General features: G+C 41.1%; 5 protein-coding genes across 5 annotated transcripts; 3 read left to right on the top strand and 2 right to left on the bottom strand.

The window, feature by feature from the left end:
• Positions 1-13: 13 nt before the first annotated feature.
• Positions 14-835, top strand: LOC5668247 (probable RNA-binding protein EIF1AD). The gene has a single exon (XM_001689133.2). It carries the CDS (start codon positions 152-154, stop codon positions 713-715), a length of 564 nt encoding a protein of 187 aa, XP_001689185.2. The 5' UTR covers positions 14-151; the 3' UTR covers positions 716-835.
• Positions 743-6,655, bottom strand: LOC1279601 (uncharacterized). Its single transcript, XM_061662115.1, has 7 exons — positions 6,389-6,655; positions 6,056-6,216; positions 5,729-5,989; positions 5,457-5,653; positions 4,689-5,389; positions 4,417-4,623; positions 743-4,350 (listed from the first exon to the last, which is right to left on the bottom strand). The coding sequence occupies exons 1-7, from the start codon at positions 6,390-6,392 to the stop codon at positions 2,990-2,992; spliced, it is 2,892 nt and encodes a 963-aa protein (XP_061518099.1). The 5' UTR covers positions 6,393-6,655; the 3' UTR covers positions 743-2,989.
• A 195-nt stretch (positions 6,656-6,850) lies between these two features.
• On the top strand, positions 6,851-10,520 carry LOC1279600 (nonsense-mediated mRNA decay factor SMG8). Its single transcript, XM_061662114.1, has 5 exons — positions 6,851-7,071; positions 7,150-7,288; positions 7,368-8,237; positions 8,304-8,405; positions 8,468-10,520. Exons 1-5 carry the CDS (start codon positions 7,022-7,024, stop codon positions 10,250-10,252), a joined length of 2,946 nt encoding a protein of 981 aa, XP_061518098.1. The 5' UTR covers positions 6,851-7,021; the 3' UTR covers positions 10,253-10,520.
• Positions 10,521-10,794: 274 nt separating this feature from the next.
• Positions 10,795-12,562, top strand: LOC4578052 (uncharacterized). Its single transcript, XM_001238144.4, has 4 exons — positions 10,795-11,059; positions 11,134-11,277; positions 11,365-11,503; positions 11,587-12,562. The coding sequence occupies exons 1-4, from the start codon at positions 10,960-10,962 to the stop codon at positions 12,506-12,508; spliced, it is 1,305 nt and encodes a 434-aa protein (XP_001238145.3). The 5' UTR covers positions 10,795-10,959; the 3' UTR covers positions 12,509-12,562.
• Positions 12,563-12,565: 3 nt separating this feature from the next.
• Positions 12,566-13,220, bottom strand: LOC1279598 (uncharacterized). Its single transcript, XM_319355.4, has 2 exons — positions 12,806-13,220; positions 12,566-12,721 (listed from the first exon to the last, which is right to left on the bottom strand). The coding sequence occupies exons 1-2, from the start codon at positions 13,046-13,048 to the stop codon at positions 12,602-12,604; spliced, it is 363 nt and encodes a 120-aa protein (XP_319355.3). The 5' UTR covers positions 13,049-13,220; the 3' UTR covers positions 12,566-12,601.
• Positions 13,221-23,728: the final 10,508 nt, after the last annotated feature.

Here is a 23,728-nt window from a genome sequence, read left to right as displayed (position 1 = left end):
CGATAGGCGTTTTTGTTTTGACATTCCGTGTTGTTTTGAAACTGTATTTCCTTCGCATTGTACCGGGGAGTTCAAACCTTTCTATGTTTCTTGGATAAAGTACAGAAATTTACATTTAGTTTTCTTTTGCCCGCGTTCTACTGTTTCTATCATGTCCCGTGTGACCAAGATTAAACATGTGCTCAAGGAACAGGAAGCGGACGACTTCGATGTGCCCAAAGAAAACCAACAAATCGTGCGCATTGTCGCTAGCCGGGGCAACAACCTGCACGAGGTGGAAACGGCACAGGACGGCGAGGAGCGGTTCCTGGTCTCGATGCCGGTCAAGTTTCGTAAAAATGTGTGGATCAAGCGTGGCAATTTCGTGCTGGTGGAACCGATCGAGGAAGGCAACAAGGTGAAGGCTGAAATTTGCCGCATCCTCACCCCGGAACACATCAAGGTGTTCGAAAAGGAAGGCGTTTGGCCGCGAAAGTTTAGCAGAAAGCGCGAGCTGGAAGATGATTTGGATGAGGATGGGCTATTCCGAAATACGAATCGCAAATTTCTAGCCCAGAGCTCGGACGATGATGATGAGGACGATGAGGACGATGACGACGATGAAGAGGAAAATGAAGAGGACGACCAAGAGGAGGTGGAAAAACCGGAGGAAGGTGAAAATGCCGCGTCAAGGGCAACCAATAACGGACAGAAATTGTCCTCGATGGACCGATGAGCCGAAAACAATCGATTGGTAGTCCGGTTTTATCTTGGTATTATGCGGCGATGCGTTTATTGTTTAGTTGTTAAGAATTATCAAAAACTGCTGAAGATACATATGTTTGTACATTTGTAAGTGTATGTACTTGACTCTTCTATTTGAAAGAATTTCCTTTCAAACGGTTATATATGTTTATTTTGACTTTGGCTTTTGTGAGAGATAGCTAGAAATCCCGATAGAACAAGATGTAGCATATACCTTCCAATTATTTTCTTATTACAGACGGCATTGTAATGCTATTATTCGTGCGATCAGAAAACATCGATCATGCGATCTTAGAGAGCATAAAAGCAGAATGACACCATGCGTAGCCCAATTGCACTATACATATGTGGCACGAGAAACAGGGTTTGAGCAGATTGAAGCGAGCTCCCTGAACTACATCGACAGCACTACCTTTAATTATTTAATGCTAAAATGGATGCAACGGCAAATCCAGCCGTTTACATCGAATCAAATCCTTCTTCTCGTCCTTGCCCTGGTTGGTTAGAAGCAGTTTTGGGGCTTTTCAATATTCTTCCAATCTCAGTTACTAACTTAATAGAGAGGTATATGCTTACCGTTCTAAAGTGGTAATTAAAACAGCAATCTAATCTAAAAACAATTGTTTTCAAATTTACATTCAACCAAACCGAGTCTGCGTTGTATTATAGAATGCAATGTTGTGCATTTATCGAACGGTTTACTTTTGTTCATACTGTGCGCAAAACGTATGGTGCTCTATTACGTGCAATTCTATTTTTTGTTTTCATATTTTCCATTCACTCTCTATGTGTGCTGCTGATTCACTAACGAAAATGCACATTAATCTACTCGAAAACCCTGATCGTATTAAAAGTATACGATCAATCAACGTACCTAACCAACGTGCACGTACCTAATGTTTGCTAAAAACGCGAAGGAAACAAATTCTACGCAATTGCTCTACTCAATCTACCTCCGTTGCTCTGCTTGCATAAGTATGTGCTCTCGCAACTAAGTAAAATGTAGGCACTTGTAGTGTGGATTAGAGTTAAAATGAATAGCAATGACTGCCACCTGCTACCGGATAAACCGCCATCCTTCATGGGCAACAATTACGAGGCGGTGGTTTTTGTTAGCTGTTGGGGCCAATTTAAAGCTCCATTGTATCTTCCTAAACACCAAAGAATGGGGATGGATCATTCTGAAACTTTCCATTATATTTAATCACCTTTCTAAGTTTGTTTGGTAAAACTTGGTAAACATTACTGGCTATGGAAACTTTTAAGGAATCAAATATTATACGCAAATCTTGTTTAGGCGATGTACATAAAAGAAATATAATAAGAAAACTATACTGCAGCAATTACACTACCAGTATTTAAATTGCCAAAGAAACCTTTTCTTATTTGTGGTACCTTGCATAGCTTATCAGCGTTTATGAACGATTAGCAAGACTGTGATCGTCAATGTAAGCTTCTTTAAAAACACAATAGCTCCTTTAAATTGCGTTTCACTTCGGTGGAAAGTGAAGTGAGCCAGCTTTAATCACGCCGTGTTATCTCAGCGCGTTACGTTCAAACAGTGGATATTCGTAGTACTTTTTAGATCGTATCATACTGTACTAGTCTCGTCCTGTACATCTTTGGTTAGGGTTATAATTATACTTTTGCATCGTTATTAGGGTAGGAAATGGAATGTGTTAAATAAAAGCGTTGTAGCGTTGGCCTTCCCATACAGGTATTCAATTTTGGTGACCATTCTTATGCTCTCAGGAAATCATTCTACTCCGTTGTTTTGTTCTTAAGCCTGTGAGGAGTGTTTTTTATGTTTTTATCATTGAGGATTTTAGATTATTCAATCCAACTGTGTATTTGATCCTTCGGGTCAGTTATATTTGACTTGACCGACTATTCTGCTATGGAAGGGGTAAACCAATAAATTACAGACAGCTAAAGCCCAAATTTTGTATGGTTGAGGCAGACTGGTCTTGGACAACATATGGTTGCAACGAAAAAAGAGATGTTTTAAATATTAAAGATCATTTTAAAATTGTCTCGCTTGCTAATCCGTACGTTCAACTTAATATTAGCACTTTTGAATAAATAGCTTAAAAATAATCAACAAATATAACGGAACCATATTTATGTTGGCTGCCAAGAGGGTGCCCTTTAAAGAGACTTAATATAAAATAAAATAAAAATATCTAGTGCTTCAAATATTCCTCGGCATTCCTCCGCAATTATGAATTAATATTACCAATTCGGCTTACGGATTAACTGGGTCACTTTCCACAGCCTTCGACTGAGCGATGCTTTCCATTTCCTTCTCATCTCGTTCCTTCTGCTCGCCGTCGTTATTTTCCTCCTCATTACCACGATCGGCTTCTTCAATCCTAATCATTTGAACTTCACAGTTGATCGAATCCTTATCCGTCGATTCCCGAGGACTTTCCCTAACGTTTATGCTTTGCTCTTGTCCAGCAAGCTTAGGAGAAGTCTCCGCAGAACTGATGGGTAATGTTGACGGCCGCGAAAGCTTATTGTTGCAACTCACCAACAACTGCTCCTTGGCTGCATCGTCCAACATCTTACCAAAAGGAAACGTTTCTGGCATCTGTTCTAGCTGGGGCGTATGTACGGCCACAATTTCCGTTTGAGTTTCACTGGAGCACTGGAGTTGTTGGGAAGCGTTACTCGTCGACGGTTGCGCAGGTTGCGGAACATGTACCAAGAACTGCATACAGCTTACTATGTCACGTACCGCGCCCTGCAACTGTTGCACCTGGTTCATTAGCATCGAACAAGACTTTGTCAGATCCTGGAGCGTACTGTGCTCCCCGCCGTCTCCCGCAAGTTGTTCGCAATTTTCTTCTTCTTCCGATACCGTTACTTGCGTTGGCCCACTGATGTTCTGGGTGGCGAATGATTGTTCCGCTGGATTCATAGAGGAAACTTTCCTCCACAACTGACGCAAAGCTTTCATCTGGAGTTGTTGAATTTTGCGTCCCGACTCCAACTGTTCCTTTGTTATCTGCATGTCCTTAGTCAGCTGTAAAATATGATCGTTTGTTCGCTTGTGGAATAATTTTTCCACCACATCCCGTGTCCGTTTCCGAGTTACATAGCCACGCCAAAGCTTCTGAATTAGAATGGCCGAATTTTCAGTTGCCTTATTATCGTCCATCGTCTCCTTGGCCGCAGGTACACCCGACAACGCAGCTTCTTTATCCTTCATTTTTAATCCCGACCCCTGCCCTACGTGCTGAAGGGTGTGATGCGTTTGTTGCTGAGCCGCTTTGTGACGAATGGTGCGCAGTTTTTCAACATTGATCGTCTCACTATCGTCGTCCGAGCTTACAGCATTGCTCGACCCACCCTCCGACGGTGTTGCTATAGCAGCATGCACAGAATATTTCGATTGTGATGATACGGGTCTGGAATGGCTATTGCTACCACCACCACCACCGTTGCTGCTGTGGCTGTTGAGTGTTTTTCGCGGCGAAAGAGAGGGGGAAGAGCGCTCACTGCTGTTATTGCGTTTCGCCGTGCGAGGACTTCCGCTTTTGGGATTTACGGTTGCCACCGGGATGCCTCCACCCGCTTGACTTCCCCCCGTTCGATGGATGTCTGCAAACGGAATAAGCGTTTCATATTTGCATGTCTACTTGCAAAAGTATGCATCTTGTACCATACCTTTAGTTTTTACAGCTTTGGGAATCTGCGGCGTCTGTGGTTGCGGCTGCATATTACAATGTTGCATATTTCGTTGCACGATACTAGCAGCCGTTGTCGTAGTGGGACCACAGTCAGGGCTCATCAAGGATTCGGGTACCGGCACCATTTTAGATGCAGCTGTTAGTGGCCCCCCTCCAGTAATGACAGCGGGGTTTAATATTTGATCTAGATGGCATGTAATAGAAGGGAAATTACTAGATAATACATGATAGAAAAATGAAAAAACTCACCATTATACAAATTTCCATGGTTTTGGTTCGTTGCTGCCGAATGTTGCTTGCTCAACACAATACATTCGTTTCCTGTACCGGTACCGGTCATACTATTGGCAGAAGCGGCAGTGTTATTACTGCTCGCCAGCATGTTTGGATCCAAGCTCTGCGACATAATAGTGCTGTCTGAAGTTATATTATCAATTAACGACCGAGTCAGTTCGAACAGCTGCGATCCTCCAGAGCTGCTCTCGCTATGCCCAGATGACATTGAATTGTTCGAAAGGTTACCATGGTAACTGTTTGACATGGCATCCGGAGAGTTTTGACGCCCGCTTAAACGCGATACGCGAGGCGACTGTATGCGCGTTGCTTGGCCCTTCCGCCGCAGTGACGATGGCGAATTGTTTGCCGATTGATTTGCTCCATCGCTGCCGAGTGTTGTTTGTTCCTGCAACTGGCGCTGATGTTGCTGCGCTTTGCTAAGTATAAGTCGAAGTTTTCGCTCGTTTTGGTTTTCCAACGCTTCGCCAGACAATGGGCACACGCTGCTTAGATAGCGAGCCAGTGCAATTTGTTCGCCGATTCGGAATTGGCGACCCCGTCCCTGGCTGTACAACCATTCCGCTTTCAGACTCTCGATGGCAGTGACGACAAATCCATCAATATGCTTCACACTCATGCACCAATTCAACACGAATGGGCGGTAGTCAAATCCACTATAAATAGAGAGCAGTGTCTAAACTAACCCAGCAGCGGAAAAACCTAACATTCTTTACTACTTACACTACGTTTCCGGCCATCTGGACGCACGGATTGTCCGCTATCGTGATGCTGTTGAGATTGTTCAGGTGGCTTAGTGTGCAAATTTCATTCAGATCCGCAATGTTATTCTTTGCTAAGGTTAATGTTTCCAGCGATTGAGGTAAGTGTTTATCACATTGCCTTAAATGCGATATGCGGTTTCCGTTGAGATAGAGTTCCTGCAAGAAAAGAAGAACAATATTAAAAGGAACGAATAGCGAACCAGAATCAGGGGTGCATCGAATGCTACATACCTTTAGGTTTTTTAAGTAAGATATATCCGATACACTGGTGATACTGTTTTCCGAAAGATTCAAATACTGAAGGTTTACATTCGTATTCAAATGTTCGATGGTTTTAATATTGTTGCACTCCAGATTCAAGTGCGTCAAGTACACTAAATCTTTTAGTCCTTCTATCGTGAGGATCCCGTTATAGGACAGATTTAACTCTCGTAAACAATGCAATCGACAAACGCCGTACATACGCAGCAGCTGGTTTTTGCACAACGACAGCTGAAAGAAGCAATTGATATGACGATGATGTGGTGACCGCTGCAAGATGCACGCCGCTTTGCTTACCTTCTCGATCTTCAAGTACGAATCAATATTATCTATCTTCTGTAGCTCATTGTCGTCCAGTATCAACACTTTGTATTGCTGCGCGTCTTCCATTTTCGGCACCTTTTTGAGACATTTCTTCGCCAAATCCAGCGTGGGCTTTTGTGCTTCGATTTCCAAATCTGTAAATAAACATTCCACCGAACAGGGAGCATGGCCAAAAAGACGCAGATGGAGAAAAGGGCATTTGCTATTCTTTATGACTGGTGCGGCTAGCCTACAGCAAAACAAGCCCCATTCCAGCAACTCCTTTGTGCTTGAAGGCACTACTGATTGCTTGCCCCATGTACATACCCATGTTGTTCAAAGCGTGTGTCGCCGATTGCAATGTTTTACTCTGCGTAATGTAAATGTTTTTCACTTTTGATCCACCAATTTCAACTTCGTCCTTTTTCCGTGAGCTCTCAGCTTGTGCCAAATTTCAGCGATCCATAAAAAAACCCTGCGTTTTTATGAATGACACTCCAGTTCTTGGCTTTAATTAGGGCTCACTAACACAAACACGTCCCGTCGCCAATCTCCCATGCGTACTGGCTGCGCTGTCCTGTTGAGGATACGCGCAAGGATGCAAACCTCTCGACGCGGTACTGTAGACACACTCGCCAGGACACTCACCGCACGCCTGCCGACAAACAACCAAAAAACAAAGCTACAAACAATAGAAACAATGCATCGGGCAACAATAAATAAAAACCGTGCGCTCAACAAACACCGAAAATCACAAGCAGTACAACAGCTTCGTTCAAAATTGGCGCGAAACGACAACCATCTCGTGGTTGCTAGCTCTATTTGTGTTCATCCATCTGGGAAATAGCGTCACGTCAGCGGCGGAGATGCTCGTTGACAGTTGTTTTGTTTACAATCGTATCACAAAAATCGTGGCCCTTCTTGCAGCCGCTGCGAGCGAAGAACGGAAAGCAACTAAAAATGAAACCGTACGAGAGTTTTGTGTTTCCCGAGCTACCCTTGGACATTAGGTAAATGCTGTGTGCTTTTATCAAGACTAGCAAAATCATGATGTAACGATACCGTGCTTTGCTTTCTTTGTGACAAAGGGAAAAGCTGTTCCAAAAGGACAACGCAATGGTTGTGGTTGGAGTGTTGGGCAAATCAAACGAGGCGCACTGCAACAAATTACTCGAGTTCAATATGCTTCACTCCCATCCATCGTTAACGGACGAGGCAGGAATTGATGTAAGGTTGATTTTTTTTGTCTGATCAAAAACATTTTCCTTTTATGCACACTACACCGTGCTTCTCCTCTTCCTTTTAGTGCCGTGTGAAGTTTTACTTTCGTACCGAAGGGCAAACTTTGTTTCTTCATTTCGACGCACCGTTCGATAACTTTGTGCTCTTACACTTAGCCGAACGGATGATGCTGGAAAAGACTGACGAATCGCCGTTACATTTCATCGAATTCAACAGCGCCATTCGCACCCGTTTCGCGAGAGTTCTGTTGCTAGCGCTCCAAGTATGCCACATCCTGGTAGTGGTAGAGCCATCGATATCATTCGACATGTCCTATCTGTCGATATTCAAGTCGTTGAAAATCATCCGCGAAAAGTATGTGCTGAAATTTCTGCCCAAAATGCTGAAAAACGCAAACGTGGGATCCTTCATGGGCAAAGAATGCCGGCTGTGCAGTCCACGGCTACTGTTTATGTTCAACCTTCCGGACAATGGAGAGCCTCATTCGCTGGACGAAATTGATATGCTCGAAACAAAGGTAGAAGATTACATCAACAAAACGCTTCGTAATGAATTTATCATCACAAACAACAGTGCAATGTCGCTGTTTTCGCTGCCGAAAATGAAACAATTTGTTTTCTTCAACGAAGCCAAACCATGCAATCAAGATCCTCTGATGGATTCGATCGATATGCTCTCAATGTATCTTGCGAAGCAGCAGCAGAACAGCGCAGGCACGCTGCCCGAAAGTGAGGAACAACAGATTTTGGAGCAAGCAAAACCATACGACTGCTTTGGATTTCCATCCAATTTTAAGTTCGAGCTCAAAGACCCGATCGAAGAAGACGAACGAAGCATATTTAGCCTGGTACAGGATCATGTGGAGGACGCGTTGGATACCGGTTTCGATGAGAGCGAAAATCCTGGCAGGCAAAGAATTCGGACGCATTTTGTGGTAAATATACACGGTCCCCATGTTTTGCTGTATCTGTTTATGAACGAGTTTGCTTCATTTTTATAGCTTCCATCCACCCATGCTTGGTACGAGATGTTTAAATACATGCACCAGCTGTTCATCGAGAATCCAAATGACCCGTATTACGACGCCTACGATTCAGATTATGTAAGTAAAGGTACAATCAAAGGCCCGAGAACAAATATGCATATCTTGCGGTTATTTTTCAGAAAGCTTACCTACAAAACTTCCATGACATCGTCGATATTGATGAGCGATTTTTCGGTGAAATTTGTGAGCAGGGTCTCGATTTGGCTACGCTCAAGTACAAGGACATGTTACCGCCGCACTATAGTGCGTCCTTCCATGAAACCAAGTACCACGAAGCATTAAATCTGCTGCTCGAGTATGCACGAGGACCTGAGCTGAAACCTAGCATTCAAAAGCTGAAGGAGTACTGCGACGCGATTTGGCAGAGCGGTAAACAGCAGTGCGAATATCCGAGTTTGCGTGGTAATCCGTGTGTGCTAGGCAAGCACAAATCCATCGACCTTGCGGAGCATTCGAGTGGAGTAATTTACGTGTCCTCGTGCAACTGTGGCCGGACGCAAGGCCACCGCGAAGATCCGTACACCATTCGGCAGGCAAACTATGAATTTTATCAAATGATCGCAAAAAGTTGCAGCAATTGCAATCGTCTAGAACGGGTCCAATTTCCAGTGTTTGAGCCTTCGAGTAGCGACTTTCGCGCAGCGGAGTTCATAAACAAAAACTTTTCCAACCTGATGTCGTTCGATAGTACCGGCCGTACAGCATCCGATTTCGGACCGAATGTGCGTGCCATACCCGGCCATTCGCCTTTCCTATCTGGCAGTCAGCGAAGTCAAAATAGCTCAGCCAGTTTAAGCTTTAACATTGCTTCGGATGGTGAAGAAGATGAAGAAGAAGGAAATATTGGCAAAAAAGGAGAAGGTCGATCTAATCGGCGGGAGCAAGATCCCGCAGAGGAAAGAAATGATACAGACCAGTGCGACCAGATGGATGATGCTCGCCTCAATGATGATGATGATGATGATGATGATGACGATCAACTTGCATCGAATAACGAGGAAATGAACGAAATAGTGATAAAATTAGGCGCATTAAAACACGGAAGCGATGCATCACCAGGAGAGATAGGACACCCGGCAGCACCGGCCAGATTGCCATCGACCACTGAGTATCTTCCTGGCATGTTGCACATCGCTAGCCCTGCTGGATTGTTGCCACGCTTCCCTTCATGGTCACTGGTATGCTTAGGTTCTAGCTCTATCTATACGCACAATACCGGTTTGCCGGAACACGTGCAGAGTGGGTTCCTCTCCGGTTCGAATTTCCTCCTGCCGTGGGACGTAAGCGTACGCCTAGAGCATGCACAGTGTTGGGCCGCATCGTACGAAAAAATTCGCAACCGCAAAAAAGGAAACCCACATTCATCGAAAAGCTTCGAGCACAACAAAACGTTTACGCTGAAAATATTCATCGGCGTGGAGTACGAGTGTTTGCGCGGCCATCGGTTCATTATGCATGCGCCCGACAGTATCCTTCGCTGTGGGTCCGAAATCGTTCGTAACAGCGGTAGTAAGGTCGTGTTTAACGACATGCCGATCTACTTCCCCTGCCCTTGTCGAAATACGATCAACAACACGGCGCAGCTGATGCGAGTGCACATCATTACACCGAAGGCACCGGTGAATGTTATCATTGATCCGAAGGTGAAACTTTTCCAGAACAACATGCAGAACAGCATTACCTTCACGACGGGCATGACCGGACCGATCAAGCTGACGCAAAGCTCTTACTGGATATTACGCTTACCGTTCGTGTATGAAGGTGATAGTGGGCCATTAATGGCACCGACCGATGTCAATCCGGCCAGTGCGATTATGCACGGGGTGCTTCTGGCTGGTATGTATGGTATAAGAGAGAACGAGCTGAACGAGGAAACGATCGGCATTTCCAATCCATCCGGATAATATCAAATAGTGTATGTACACCAAGAACAGCAAGTGCAAAAAAATGACGATAGTATCGGAACTTGATCATTGCACTCTAAACCTACTGTCTTCAGATGATTGTTATTATAAGGCAGCGTTTCTGGGATACGCTGTAGCTTTTTCGGAACGTAAAATTTTGAATGGTATCGATTATGTTGACAGAACAATATTCTGTTCATTTGAGTACTGTGTTGAATACTACAAAAATACGTAATATTTTCGATGACGAAGTAAAAAATTCATATCAAATCTAAAACGGACACTCTAAGGCTTGTTTTAAGTGATGACAAATCATTGTTTTTTATGTTTTGCTAACGATTATTATACTTTAAATTACATCAAGTAATATGGGCACTTCAGTCTAACAATTACCGTTACACGCTGCACTTGATGGTTTGCACTCCTTTCGTGCTGAATTGCTGGCATAAGGCTGGTAATATTGGGAATCCTATAACACAACAGAATCTGTCACTGTTTGCGTTTGCTCAAATGGCAAAAAAGGCAAATGTATTTGTACAAAAAGAAACAACGTTTCAAAAACATTGATAAGCGCGTGTTTACGTTGCGTTGAAATTGTTCAGCTAGTACGGATCGTTGTGGCGTACGATGAGCAACCAGATTGCAGCAAACATCTGCTTCGTGTGCTGATCGTTCGAGGGACACACCTTCAGCCACCGATTTACACCATGTGGACAGATGCAACGACAGCCCGGATTACGCTGAATACGATCCGATTTGTGGTGTTGGTCTGTTTCCTGTTGCCATTTTTCTTCGCCAGTTATGCAAGTAATGCGTGCTTTTTTGTTCGATAAAGCCTTCTTGAAAGCGCTAAAAAATGATTTATTTTTCTTTCCTTTCAGCGGTTGCGCTCTCCCGTCAGCTGTGGCTGATTATCTTGTGCTGGCGCTATCCTTGGTTGAAGCGAACCAATGTACATGGGATCAAAAGCTTCGTCGATCGGACCCGCAATCCTGAGGTGCTGTGTGTGCTAATGGAGATGGAAGGTAAGTTTGTGGTTATGCGCGAGTTTCGATTACCGAAATGCGATAAACCAATCGGAGTGTTTTGTTTCTTCTTGTGCTATTCACTAGGTGAAATTGATGTTGTACAGCTGCGGGATGAATTTTTGCACCACATTCGCGATTGCAGCAGCAGCCATATGCGGCTATGCCTGCCGCAATTTATTTTACCCTTTATGTCTTGCTGGAACAAGTATCCGTGGCTGAAGGGGTAATGGGGTGAATCATTGCTTTGCTTCGTTGCGCTTGTCTAAAACTATGTTTTTCTTATTCCCGATCTTCCTCGACCGCTAGAACCAGCAGTGCCGACGAACACATAGTATTGGCCCCAGCCATACAGCGAGGACGTCCAATAAAAGAACTGATGTGTTTGTTAAACATCGCTACCACAACTGCCGGCAGCGCAAGCTTGAAAGATCCGTTGATAACAAATGCTAAACCCGCTGCTCTTCACTGGCAAATCGTTTGCATTCCGGTAATTGGTGAATCGGGCCCGGACTGCCACGACCGTTGCGTCACCTCGCACTATCTGTTGTATGCGATCGATCTACAGCTTTTGAATGAGACAGAGAAACGCAACCTAAGCTACATCCCCTTTAACGGATACCTCGAACGAGGCGAACAACCAATGGTTGACAATGTACTGGCGAAACCTTACTACATTCCGCGCCTGTGGAACTATATTTTCTCGACCATACATTACCGCTGGAACGAGTTTGTCTACCAACACGATCCACTCGAATCGCCGGACATAGACCGCAAGCAGTACACAGGAATGGGTCAACTACTGTCTGCGCTGTTCATTTCCATCGTGTACGTTTGCGGAGACTTTGTGTGCTCTTTTCGGTCCATCAAAGGAAGTCCTTTGGATAAAATAGATTATCTTCAACGGTTAATTGAACGCGAGATCGAGAAGCGCAATCTTACGATACGAACGATTTGGGACACATTTCGGCAGTCCATCGAACCGGTCAATTTGGCGAAAGAGGTTACGTTTTTAATCTGGAAAACTATCGCCACGATCACGCTCATGGTCCCGTGGTACGGATGGAAGGAAACGGAAGCGTTGTTATTGTACCTTTCGAAAGGGACGATCAATAGTGATACGATGGTAGGATTCATCGTTGAATGCACTCCCATATGCTACGGCGTATTGCTCGAGTGTTGGCACATGCTGTGGCTCCTGGTGGAGGTCACGCTACAACTCAATGAATAATAGCGTAAAAGTATTTCGTGAAGCAAAAACTACATACCGAGAACAAAACCACAAGTGTTCATAAATTCAAAGTATCTTATATTATCCAGAGAGTTACATTTGTGGACCCATGTAGAAAGGTTCCTTGCAAACCGACATCAATGTGCACAGCATGTTGTGTCCATCCACATCGAAACTTTCCGTTTTCTCCCCGCTGTTGAAGTACGTTATTATCTAGAATGGAATGAAAGGAAATCAATTAGATTAGCTTCCGTAGCATACGCTTGTACCTGGAATCTAAGGAAAGCAGCTACACACCTCCTTTCCGCGAACCGTATCATTGGGAGCCGCAATGCCTATCACTTCGACCCATCCTGAGCAAACACCATTCAAGGGATCCGACAGTTGCACCTGGACATTGACTCCGTCCGTCGATTTGCCGCTGAACGATTTGCAACCATCGTCGGCGCGTTCCACCTTTAAATGGATGCTGATCGGTTGGCCAACGTGGCGTTTCATCAGCGCTCCGTTCACGATCGTTCTTCGTTCGAATTGTAGCATTTTGCTGATGTTGCTTAAAACAATACTGTTGGACGTACTTTCGTCGATTCGTGCAGAACAAAGCCGTGAATCTTCCTGTGTTTGGTGATGTTGCCGCTGCTTTTGTTGTTAGCCCGCGCGATTTTGACAGAAGCATAACTTCCCCAACCAGTGTGGCCAGATTATTTTGGCGGTTTTCGGTAGGCGCATCACAATTTTATCCAAAGTGGGTATAGGGACTAGGTGGGCTTATAGGTTTGGCGGGAAGGCCATATTGGACGAACGAATGACAGGAGGGGATTCGATTGTGATACGTAGTTTTTCATCCATACTACGACACATCAACCAAAACAGCCATTGGAATTCACACGCATACATCAACAAATGATCGAATCCCCTCCTGTCATTTCGTTTTCATTTTTCTACAGCACGGCTGTCAAATTGTTCGGGATAAGCCCACCTGTATAATAAACCCACTTTGATTTTATCGGTAGTTTTCGGTAGGTTAAAACTCGAAACTTAACTCGAGTTGAAAGAAGTGAAAGCGAAAGAAGTGTTAAGCGTGATGGGGGGGGGGGGGGGGGGGGGGGGTACTAATGCGCAAAATTAAAGTTCCATATCAAAAGAATATGCATCCTTTACTTAGGATATGGATTAGATTGGTTCAGCGGTTACACAAATGAAGGTCTTTCTGAAGTGTTGATCTGAAAATGGTACTAGGAATTCTAAACCAAAGAATAACTAAGATGCTCATTCTTTTTGCTCAGTGGTGGCAAGTTCTTTTTCTTGGGGCTCCACGCGGCCGCTTAGGGCCACTGCAGTGCTCCATTGGATACGATTTTATCGTAAGTGCTGTAGTACCCTAGAGATTTGACCCCTAATTAGACCATAGTGCCGGATCGGAATAGGACCATCACCGCGACAACTGTGCGATAATCCGAATGTCAAAAATAAAGATTATTCGTTTACGGATCGTTGTACTGACAACACCTTCAGCCTTCTGTTAATTCTTCTGCCTTGCGATTTTGTGCCTTTTATAAGTTCATCGTTTAGTTCAAATTGGTAAAACTCGAGGTTTACAGTGCTGTAATTTGATTTTCGCTGGATTATTTAGATTGATTTGATTGTTTGGCTGAGTTTCATCGTTCAATGATTACAAAAAATTGAGATTTTTTCCTTCAAACCCAAATATATATACAGTTATGGATAAAGCGATAGCAATTTTTATTGTTGTAATGATCCGAACACAAGTACCTCTGATTTGCAACTGACCCGCCGTTAGTGTGTTAGGATCAGCCGCGCACGCATCTAAGGCCGAAAATACACGGACCGGAATTTCGCGGCCGCGGAATTCCGCTTGCTGAAAAATGTATGGATATGACAGTTCGGGAAAGTTGCTGTTGACACTTTGTACATGGGTTTGACAGCAGGCGGAATTCCGCGGCCGCGAAATTCCGGTCCGTGTATTTTCGGCCTAATGATGTTCACATCCACTATCACAATCCTAAGGCCGAAAATACACGGACCGGAATTTCGCGGCCGCGGAATTCCGCCTGCTGTCAAACCCATGTACAAAGTGTCAACAGCAACTTTCCCGAACTGTCATATCCATACATTTTTCAGCAAGCGGAATTCCGCGGCCGCGAAATTCCGGTCCGTGTATTTTCGGCCTAATGTGTCACTCGACGAGGATGGTAACTGTGACTGTGTGGATGGCGTACATGTATGCGTGCAATCTTACAGTGCACCGACGTGAAGAACGTAGGCAATTCCCCAGCCAAGGGCAGGTGTGCCTCATGTACATATCTTCTCGGGGGGGTAGCGGAGTGTCGTCCTCGACACTACCCAAATAGCCAGCTTGTACTTTATAGCTGATTTAGGGCTGTTTAACGAAAAATCGTTCCGATGTCGTACTTTGTGGCTGATTAAAAGATAGACGGTACTTTGCGGAACTATGGAGCTTTTTAACAGGCACATGGTACTCTTTGGAACTTTGCGGCTGATTAACACTATGTGTAGGGTTCATGATGGAACTTTAAGGCTTGTTTAGAACGTGCACCGAACTTGGTGGAACTTCATAGCTTTTTAATGCATGACATCGGTACAAGGTGGGTCTTGTCAAAGTGTCAAAGACAGACGCCGCCAATCATCTCATTGCTGCTGTACAAGTTAGATTAGTTCTTTGAAGAAGGGATTTTGAAGCAAGTGATTGTGATTGTACAGTAAATTGTGATACGTTTCGTGTAATTTATGAATATTAAGGATTGAAAAATAAACACATGTACACAAACAAAATAAATCCTGTTGTTTATTTCATCGATGACGCTTGCTTGAAAATAAAACACAAAGAAAAATAATCCCCGGCACCGTAGCTTAAGGAAGCTGCTTAGGCGCTATTTAGAAGGACCGCCTGGAACTTTGATGCTGTTTATCTACTGCAAAAGGCGAATTAGAGCAGCGATCTTTAGCGTGCCGAAATGAGCTGCTTAAGCAATTCTGGTTATTGGAAAAAACTTTCCAGGAAGAACTATACGAGAAAGATATAAATATTATAAAAAATATATATATAGCAAAAACTAACGACTTAAAGAAATATCCACCAATCAACACTGAACTCAAAGAACTAATAGGTACAAAAAACAATAACAACAAAGATACTCTAAAACAAAAAACACTAGAATACATATACAAAAATAATAAGGACAAACCAACCATTTTCACGGATGGAAGTATAACGTCAGATAAAGCGGGTATAGGAATATACATAAAAAATAAATCACACCAACATTACTACAACTACAACATAAAAAATCATTCGTCCATAACGACAATAGAACTAATTGCTATTAAAAAAGCACTTCAAACAGCGGCAGAATTAAAAATTGAAAAACCAATAATATACACAGATAGTCTAACTTCTTGCAATATCCTAAGGAAAACCTCCAAGGAAACAAAAATTGAGGAATTATTTTATAACATTTTAAACATAGCAAGTCAAATAGACGCTCAAATTATATGGATCCCATCACACATAGGAATAAAAGGGAACGAAATCGCAGACGACTTAGCAAAAAAAGGAACCATATCAAGCACAAAAATAAACAATAAAATCAGATACATAGACGCCATCAATATTTTTAAAAACGAAATGATAGAAAAAACACAAACATGGTTTAAAAACACGGCACAATCAAAAGGGAAAAAATTCCTATGCTTTCAAAATGAATTTAAAACAGAAATATGGCACAAACACATACAACTAAAAGGCAATGAAATAAAAACTATTAATAAAATAATAGCAGGACACGATTACTCAGAATACTGGCTAAGCATTATGAAAATAATGCAAAATGGAACATGCGAAACATGCCTAACACCAAAAACAGGGAGACATAAAATTTTTGATTGTAAAATATACCAAAGAAACACAGAGATCACTAAAGAAAACCTCACAAAGAACTGGCTAGACAAATCAGGTAAAACCTGCAAACAAATAATAGAGTTTATACAAAAAAACAATATATCTTTATAGAAATTTTAGGTTCAGGGACAACTAAATACACATCATATATACAAACGGTCACATTTCATACATACTTTCATTACGTACCGCAGTCTATATATCCATAACATTTTCCACCTCGTTCCTTCACATTTATTGACATATTTATTCACATATTTATTGAAAAAAAAAAAATTTTTTACTCAGTTATTTATCTACTTAATATTTTATACATTTCTATTAAAAACAAAAAAAAATAAAAGGAAAACCTTACCTACAACTCGGGACTTCCATCGTATTTTTGAGGAGAAAGGGCAGGCCACATGCATCCTTCAATTCCACGAGAATTGCAACAAGATGAATAGAAAGCCATATGCCACTAGTCACAACCAGAACACCCTTTCTGCTGGAATTTGCCCTTAAGGTGGCAAATCCCAATTCAGAAACAGAGGGACGTGAAAAAATAAAAATAATAAGCAGAAAAATAAGCAATAACCATACAACCGCATACAAAAGAAACAAACAGAACAACCCAAATAGCCAGAATTGCTTAAGCAGCTCATTTTGGCACGCTAAAGATCGCTGCTCTAATTCGCCTTTTGCAGTAGATAAACAGCATCAAAGTTCTATGTGAGTCTTTCAAACAGCGCCTAAGCAGCTTCCTTATGCCACGATGCCAGGGATTATTTTTCTTTGTGTTTTATTTTCAAGCAAGCGTCATCGATGAAATAAACAACAAAATTTGTTTGGTTTAAACACATATGTATATTTTTAAATCTTTTGTATTGATAAATTACACAAATTTTTACACAATTTACTGATAATTCACAATCGCTTCACTCAATATTCATTCTTCAAGTAACGAATCTAACTTGTGCAGCAGCAATGAGATTATTGCCGGCGTCCGTCTTTGACACTTTGACAAGAGCCACCTTGAACCGATGTCATGCATTAAAAAGCTATAAAGTTCCACCAAGTTCAGTACCCTTTCTTAACAAGCCTTCAAGTTCCATCATGAACCCTACGCATAGTGCTAATCAGCCGCAAAGTTCCAAAGAGTACCATGTGCCTGTTAAAAAGCTCCATAGTTCCGCAAAGTACCGTCTATCTCTTAATCAGCCACAAAGTACGACATCGGAACGATTTTTCGTTAAACAGCCCTAAATCAGCTATAAAGTACGAGCTGGCTATTTGGGAACTATTCTCTTACCTCACAAAAATAATAATAATAACAACTCATTCACAAAAAAAAACAAAAAAACCAGCACAACCCACAAACACAAACAAAAAAAAAAAGAAAAAAAAAAGATTTAAATTTAATTTAAGGAAAGACCATGAAAGGGGAACCATAATGGAAAATCGCTTAGAAATAATAAACCGAATCTAGCCCGGTATAACGTAGTCAAAAATACAATATAATACAAAAACAATAAAAATAATAATAATAATAATGAACGGAGGAAATAACGGAAAAAAGACTAAGTAACTAACGACACAATATAAACCAACCTGGAAAAAAAGGAGACATGGATGACAGTCCACTCCCAAACTCAGATGGTACGCCTCTGATTATACCTCCCAAAAAGAGAGTATAGGAGGATGTAACCCATCAACCTAAACAGAAGAAGAAGAAGGAGAAGAAGGTGAGGTAGTGTTTATCTTTGATGATAAAGATATCTGTATGCACGATTTCTAGAGGCTTTGAAGGTGTGTCCGTTAATTCAAATTTGATTTTATACGGGTGTCTGTCGTATTTCGATTTCTGACATAAACGACAAACTTTAATGTACTGAGATACTTTTTGTTTTAAATTTGGGAAAAAATATGTTCTTTTTATGTGGTTTACTGACTCGAGAATTCCTCGGTGGCTTGAATCGTGATAAGATTGTATTATTTGATCCTGCTCCGAGTCATCAGGAACATCTATTAGTAGTGATTGTGTATACAAAATTTTAAGCGATTTTGCTCTTGCATAATATTTTTTATAAAGTTCTTGTAGCGAGCAAAGAATATCTGTATTACAATAAATACCATTTATGCATTTAGGACTTGTAAACTCTTTCAGGATATTTAGCAAAACTGGTTGCGTGAAATCTGTTTTTTCGATAATAGTCCTGTTATAGTTTGGAAACAATGTGAGAAACTCTTGACTTTCGGAATTTGTTTTTCTTAGGATTATCTGATTTCTGAATTCGTTTAACGGCTTCTCAGTACTTTGTATGTAATCGTTATCATCGGAATCTGCTGAATGCTGTGTCATTGTACTTTCTGATAAATTTATATTTGATTCTGGATTAATTCTTGATAGTGAATCAGCATTGTTATTTAATATTCCTTTTTTATATTTAATATCAAATTCAAATTCCTCCAATTCAAGTTTCCAACGTAACAGTTTTCGATTTAAATCGTTTTTTTGTCGAAGCCAAAGCAATGGTTTATGATCCGTTCGAATTTCAAATTTAGTGCCATATACGTAAGGCCTAAAATGTTTGATGGCAAAGATGATGGCTAAAAGCTCTTTTTCTGTTGCGGAATATCTGCATTCGGTGTCATTTAGAGTCCGAGAAGCGTACGCAATTGGATGTTCTTTTCCGTCCTCAAATTTTTGAGAAATAACAGCACCCAACGCATAATCGCTTGCATCTGTTTCCACTATAAATTTTTTGGTAAAATCTGGGTATTTCAGTATTGGATCAGTTATTAACAACTGTTTGCATTCATTGAAACAATTTAGATAATTTTCATCAATTACTATTTTGGAATCCTTTTTTAAGCAATTAGTTAATGGTTTAGTAAGTTTTGCGAAATCTCTAATAAATTTACGATAGTAGCCTAAAATTCCAAGAAAGGCTTTTATTTGTGTGGTAGTTTCAGGTATTGGCCAGTTCAATATTTTATCTATTTTTACTGGGTTAGGCTTAATTCCTTCTTCAGTTACAATGTGACCCAAAAACTCAAAATTCTTTCCTAAGGAACTCACATTTGTTAATTTCTATTTTTAAATTAGCAGTTGTTAATCTAGAAAGTACTTTATTTAAATTTTCTAAGTGCTGTTGAAGAGAACTGCCGAAAACAATGATATCATCTAAGTACACTAAACAGCACGTACCAATTAATTCGTTAAGAATGGCGTTCATTGCCCTCTGAAACGTAGATGGAGCGTTTTTAAGCCCAAAAGGCATGCGAATGAATTCGAAGTGACCTTTATCAGTATTGAATGCAGTTTTCGGTCTATCTTTTTCTTCGACTTCGATTTGATGAAATCCCGACTTGAGGTCTAACGTAGTAAAGTAAACACTACGACCAAGCTTATCTAAAATCTCCTCAATGTTCGGGATGGGGAATTTATCGCTGATCGTCTTCTCGTTCAATTTGCGATAATCAACTACGATTCTCCATCTCTTTTTACCAGTACAATCAGGTTTTTTTGGCACAACCCAAATTGGTGATGTCCACGGTGACAAAGAATGCTGAATTATACCGTCCACAAGCATTTCGTTAATTTGTTTATCTACCTCTGGTTTGTGTATGTGAGGGTATCTGTACGATTTACTATGGACCGGAATTTCATCTGTAGTATCTATTCTGTGTTTTACGTTGCTAGTACATGAAAGTTTATGACCCGTTGTGTGTATAACGGAGATATGTTTGTGCAATATTTTTAATAAATCGGTCTTTTCTTCAGAATTTAAATGATCAATTCTAATAATTTTTTCTAGATCCGAATCTGACATTGTTTCTGAAAATATTTCCATGTTATTAACCTCAACAGTTGCTTCCACTGCTAAAGTAGTAGCTGGTTTGGTCCAATAAAATTCAGCTTTTTGTCCAAAATTACTAGCAAGAGCTGTGATGTATCCATTTTCAGCTTCATACAAACCAGAAGGTATGACCACATCACTAATCCTAATATCTCTTGGCAAAAATACGCTTCCATTGTATTGGGCAACAGGAACTTTAATATGCCTTACAGTGTGTGCGTGAACTGTCTGCTTATCGCGACCCATTTTTCGGATACACAAATCTATCGTTGTATTGGGGAAGATCAGCTTGTTGTTTTTGCAATCTAGAATTGCTTCTAATTTTGATAAGCTTTCGTACCCTAATATGCCATCAAAATAATCATGGAATTTATAAAGGTAGAATTTTGTGTCTGTATCAAAAATATTACAAGTGAATTTTTTGTTCGTCTTGTGCTTGCCAATGGTGTTTGTTATTGTAACTGTGTTACATTTATGGATTGCAGAATCACTCACCATTTCAGGTGAAATGAAATTTTTATTGGACCCGCTGTCAACTAAAATTTTAGCAATTTTATTTCCTATTTGTAATGAAACGTAAGGCAAACCATTTATAGCATTTACCTCGGATCTAATTGCACGGAAGCCATTTGAAAATTTGCCGACTCTAACTCGTTCTCTTCGTTATCGCAATCACTATCACCGTCCTCAGCAGTGTGTGCGAATATTTTATCGCGTGATCGCATTGACTGATCGATCTCCATTGGTATGGGTTTTTGCTTGTGCGAAAAAGTATTCTTTACACTACCACTGCTAGGATGATTGGAATTACCCGTTTTCGGAACAAAAGGTGTAGGTTTGCTCTTATTGAACGCATTAGAATTTTCAGTTATTTTTTTCGTTTGTTCTGAATTCTGGAACTTGCACAAAAACGAGTAGGCTGTTTCTAAATCTTCTGGTTTCGCAGCTTGCACATATCCAAAGTATTGCTTACTGAGCCCCTTTATGAATGCTGCCAAACACTCCTGGTCTATAAAATCGTTAATCGCTTGCCAACTGTTGCGATACAAATCTTTTTGTTTCGCTAACGCTTTCATATTATGTGCAATCTCTTTTGTTCGCTTATAGTACACATGTATGGATTCATCCATCTTCATGGTCCAAAGCTGCGTTTGATAAGTAGCCATGTCTCTCTTGTCGCCAAACGAATTTGTCAAAATTTCGACAATCTCTTCAAATGTGGTCGGATTGCCGTTAACACAAAGAGTGTCGCGTGCCTTGCCTTCTATTTTATTTATTACGGCCTGAACATACATTTCGTAAACTTGCACGGAGACGATTGGTTTAAACATATTTAATATTTTTTGCGCAGTGGCAATCCATGATATTAAATGTTTCTTATTACCATCAAACGTTGGGATGGTTTTCAAAGGATCTGGTATCCTAAACATATCATTTTGGAATCTAACCGAAGGTTCGGTAGGAACAAAACTATTGTGTTGTTGTTGCTGCTGCTGCAGTATTTGAGAAAGTTCGTCATTTTGTTCTTGAAGCACGGTTAAACGTTCTTCCATGGCTGCAAAATTCCCTATGAGAGTTTGCAAATCGACTTGGTTCATTTTTCTATCACACGAAAGAGCTTTCACTTTTGGCAAAGGATTAAATCTAGGCATAAGCGTTTAACAAAACAGCTTACCTCAAATGGGAAATAGGTACGGTGCCAATTCTCTGGATTAAAATCCGCTAAGTGTTTTGTTTTTTTTTTCTATTTACCTGGGTACCACCACAAATCGTCCACGTATCGGGAGATGGTAAAAACCGGATGATGCCACAAAATAAACGGCAGGACACTGCACTAATCACTTCAAGTGAAGAAGAAAAAAAACGCACTTAGGAATGGCCCGAACGGCTGCGCCAGTTATGGATAAAGCGATAGCAATTTTTATTGTTGTAATGATCCGAACACAAGTACCTCTGATTTGCAACTGACCCGCCGTTAGTGTGTTAGGATCAGCCGCGCACGCATCTAATGATGTTCACATCCACTATCACAATCCTAATGTGTCACTCGACGAGGATGGTAACTGTGACTGTGTGGATGGCGTACATGTATGCGTGCAATCTTACAGTGCACCGACGTGAAGAACGTAGGCAATTCCCCAGCCAAGGGCAGGTGTGCCTCATGTACATATCTATACATCGGTATTTCTGGTCACTTTGCCCACAGGGCAGGCGAGCTTTTGGCGGCCACCGTCGCAAAACCGTCGCAAAACGTCAAAACCGGCGTCGCATGTACTGCAAACCGACGTCGCCAGCGAGCGAAACTCGCAACGATTTCGAGGCGCTGGCGACGGTCGTTTTTGACGTTTTGTGACGGTTATTCAAGGTGTGTTTATTAAGGAGGTGAATTGTTAGCGCGTTTTCCGGGCGCCATCATTGAGTATTGTTATGTCAAATCGCATACAATTTTCTATACCCCCCTCTAGCCTTCCCCAATTTTAATAGGGTAACTGTACCAGTTTTCGGCAGTGTACCTATTTTCGGCAGGGTAGCTAAAAACGTGAAATTCTGCACAAATGCGGTAAAAAATTTCACAAAATACAATTTTGTAGTGAAAGTGTACTTATTTGATATTCACATACGAAGTTTCACACCATTTCATTTCGTATTTTCCAAAATATCAAATAAATTGTGCTTTTTTTCGGCAGCTTTGCTGTCAGCCAATCGTTCGGCAGGTTTTGTGATTAAGAGAATCAGAACAGTAAAAAAATGAAAAAGTGGTGTTTATCAAAGATTTTATGCTTATTTAATTTATTCTAACTTGTTCGGAATTTTAAAATCACGATAAACAGGTTATTTTTCACTTTAAATGCTGCCGAAAATAGGTACACAGTAAATGTTCATTTTTGACAGCTCATTGTTGTGGGCTCCTGCCGAAACTCGGAACAATAACACACTTTGAATTTGGCTGAATATTCCTTTTAAAATTGATCAGAACACTACAATGCGTATGTCGACACATAATATGACCTTTCTTGTACCAAATATCACCAATTTTACGACAAACAATGCTCTAACTTAAGAGAAAAATGAATATTTGTAAGCCAGTTCGCACCGTACGCTATAACCATCAAACTGTCAATGGCTGCTCTGTTTAAACGTCGCATCAAAATGGCTGTCAAAACGGGCCAAAATAAGCAACATAAAATTAATAATTAAACTGCTTTTTAACACCAATCTTAGGAAAGTAAGAGTGTTAAATTGCTTTAAACATTTTTTTGTACATATTCACATTGATACAAACATTTTCTGACCCGTATTCGCGCTGCCGAAAATAGGAACACAGCCTGCCGAAAATAGGACCAAACTGCCGAAAATAGGAGCAAAATCAATGTTTGCATTTTCACGAATATTTATGAAAAAGGGCTTTGAACCGGCAAATAAAAAATATTGTAACAT

Source organism: Anopheles gambiae, chromosome 3, assembly GCF_943734735.2.
Source record: "Anopheles gambiae chromosome 3, idAnoGambNW_F1_1, whole genome shotgun sequence".
Classification (NCBI taxonomy): Eukaryota; Metazoa; Arthropoda; class Insecta; order Diptera; family Culicidae; genus Anopheles; species Anopheles gambiae.
The sequence above is the reverse complement of the archived record's forward strand: the minus strand, read 5'-3'. Positions and strand labels throughout refer to the sequence as shown.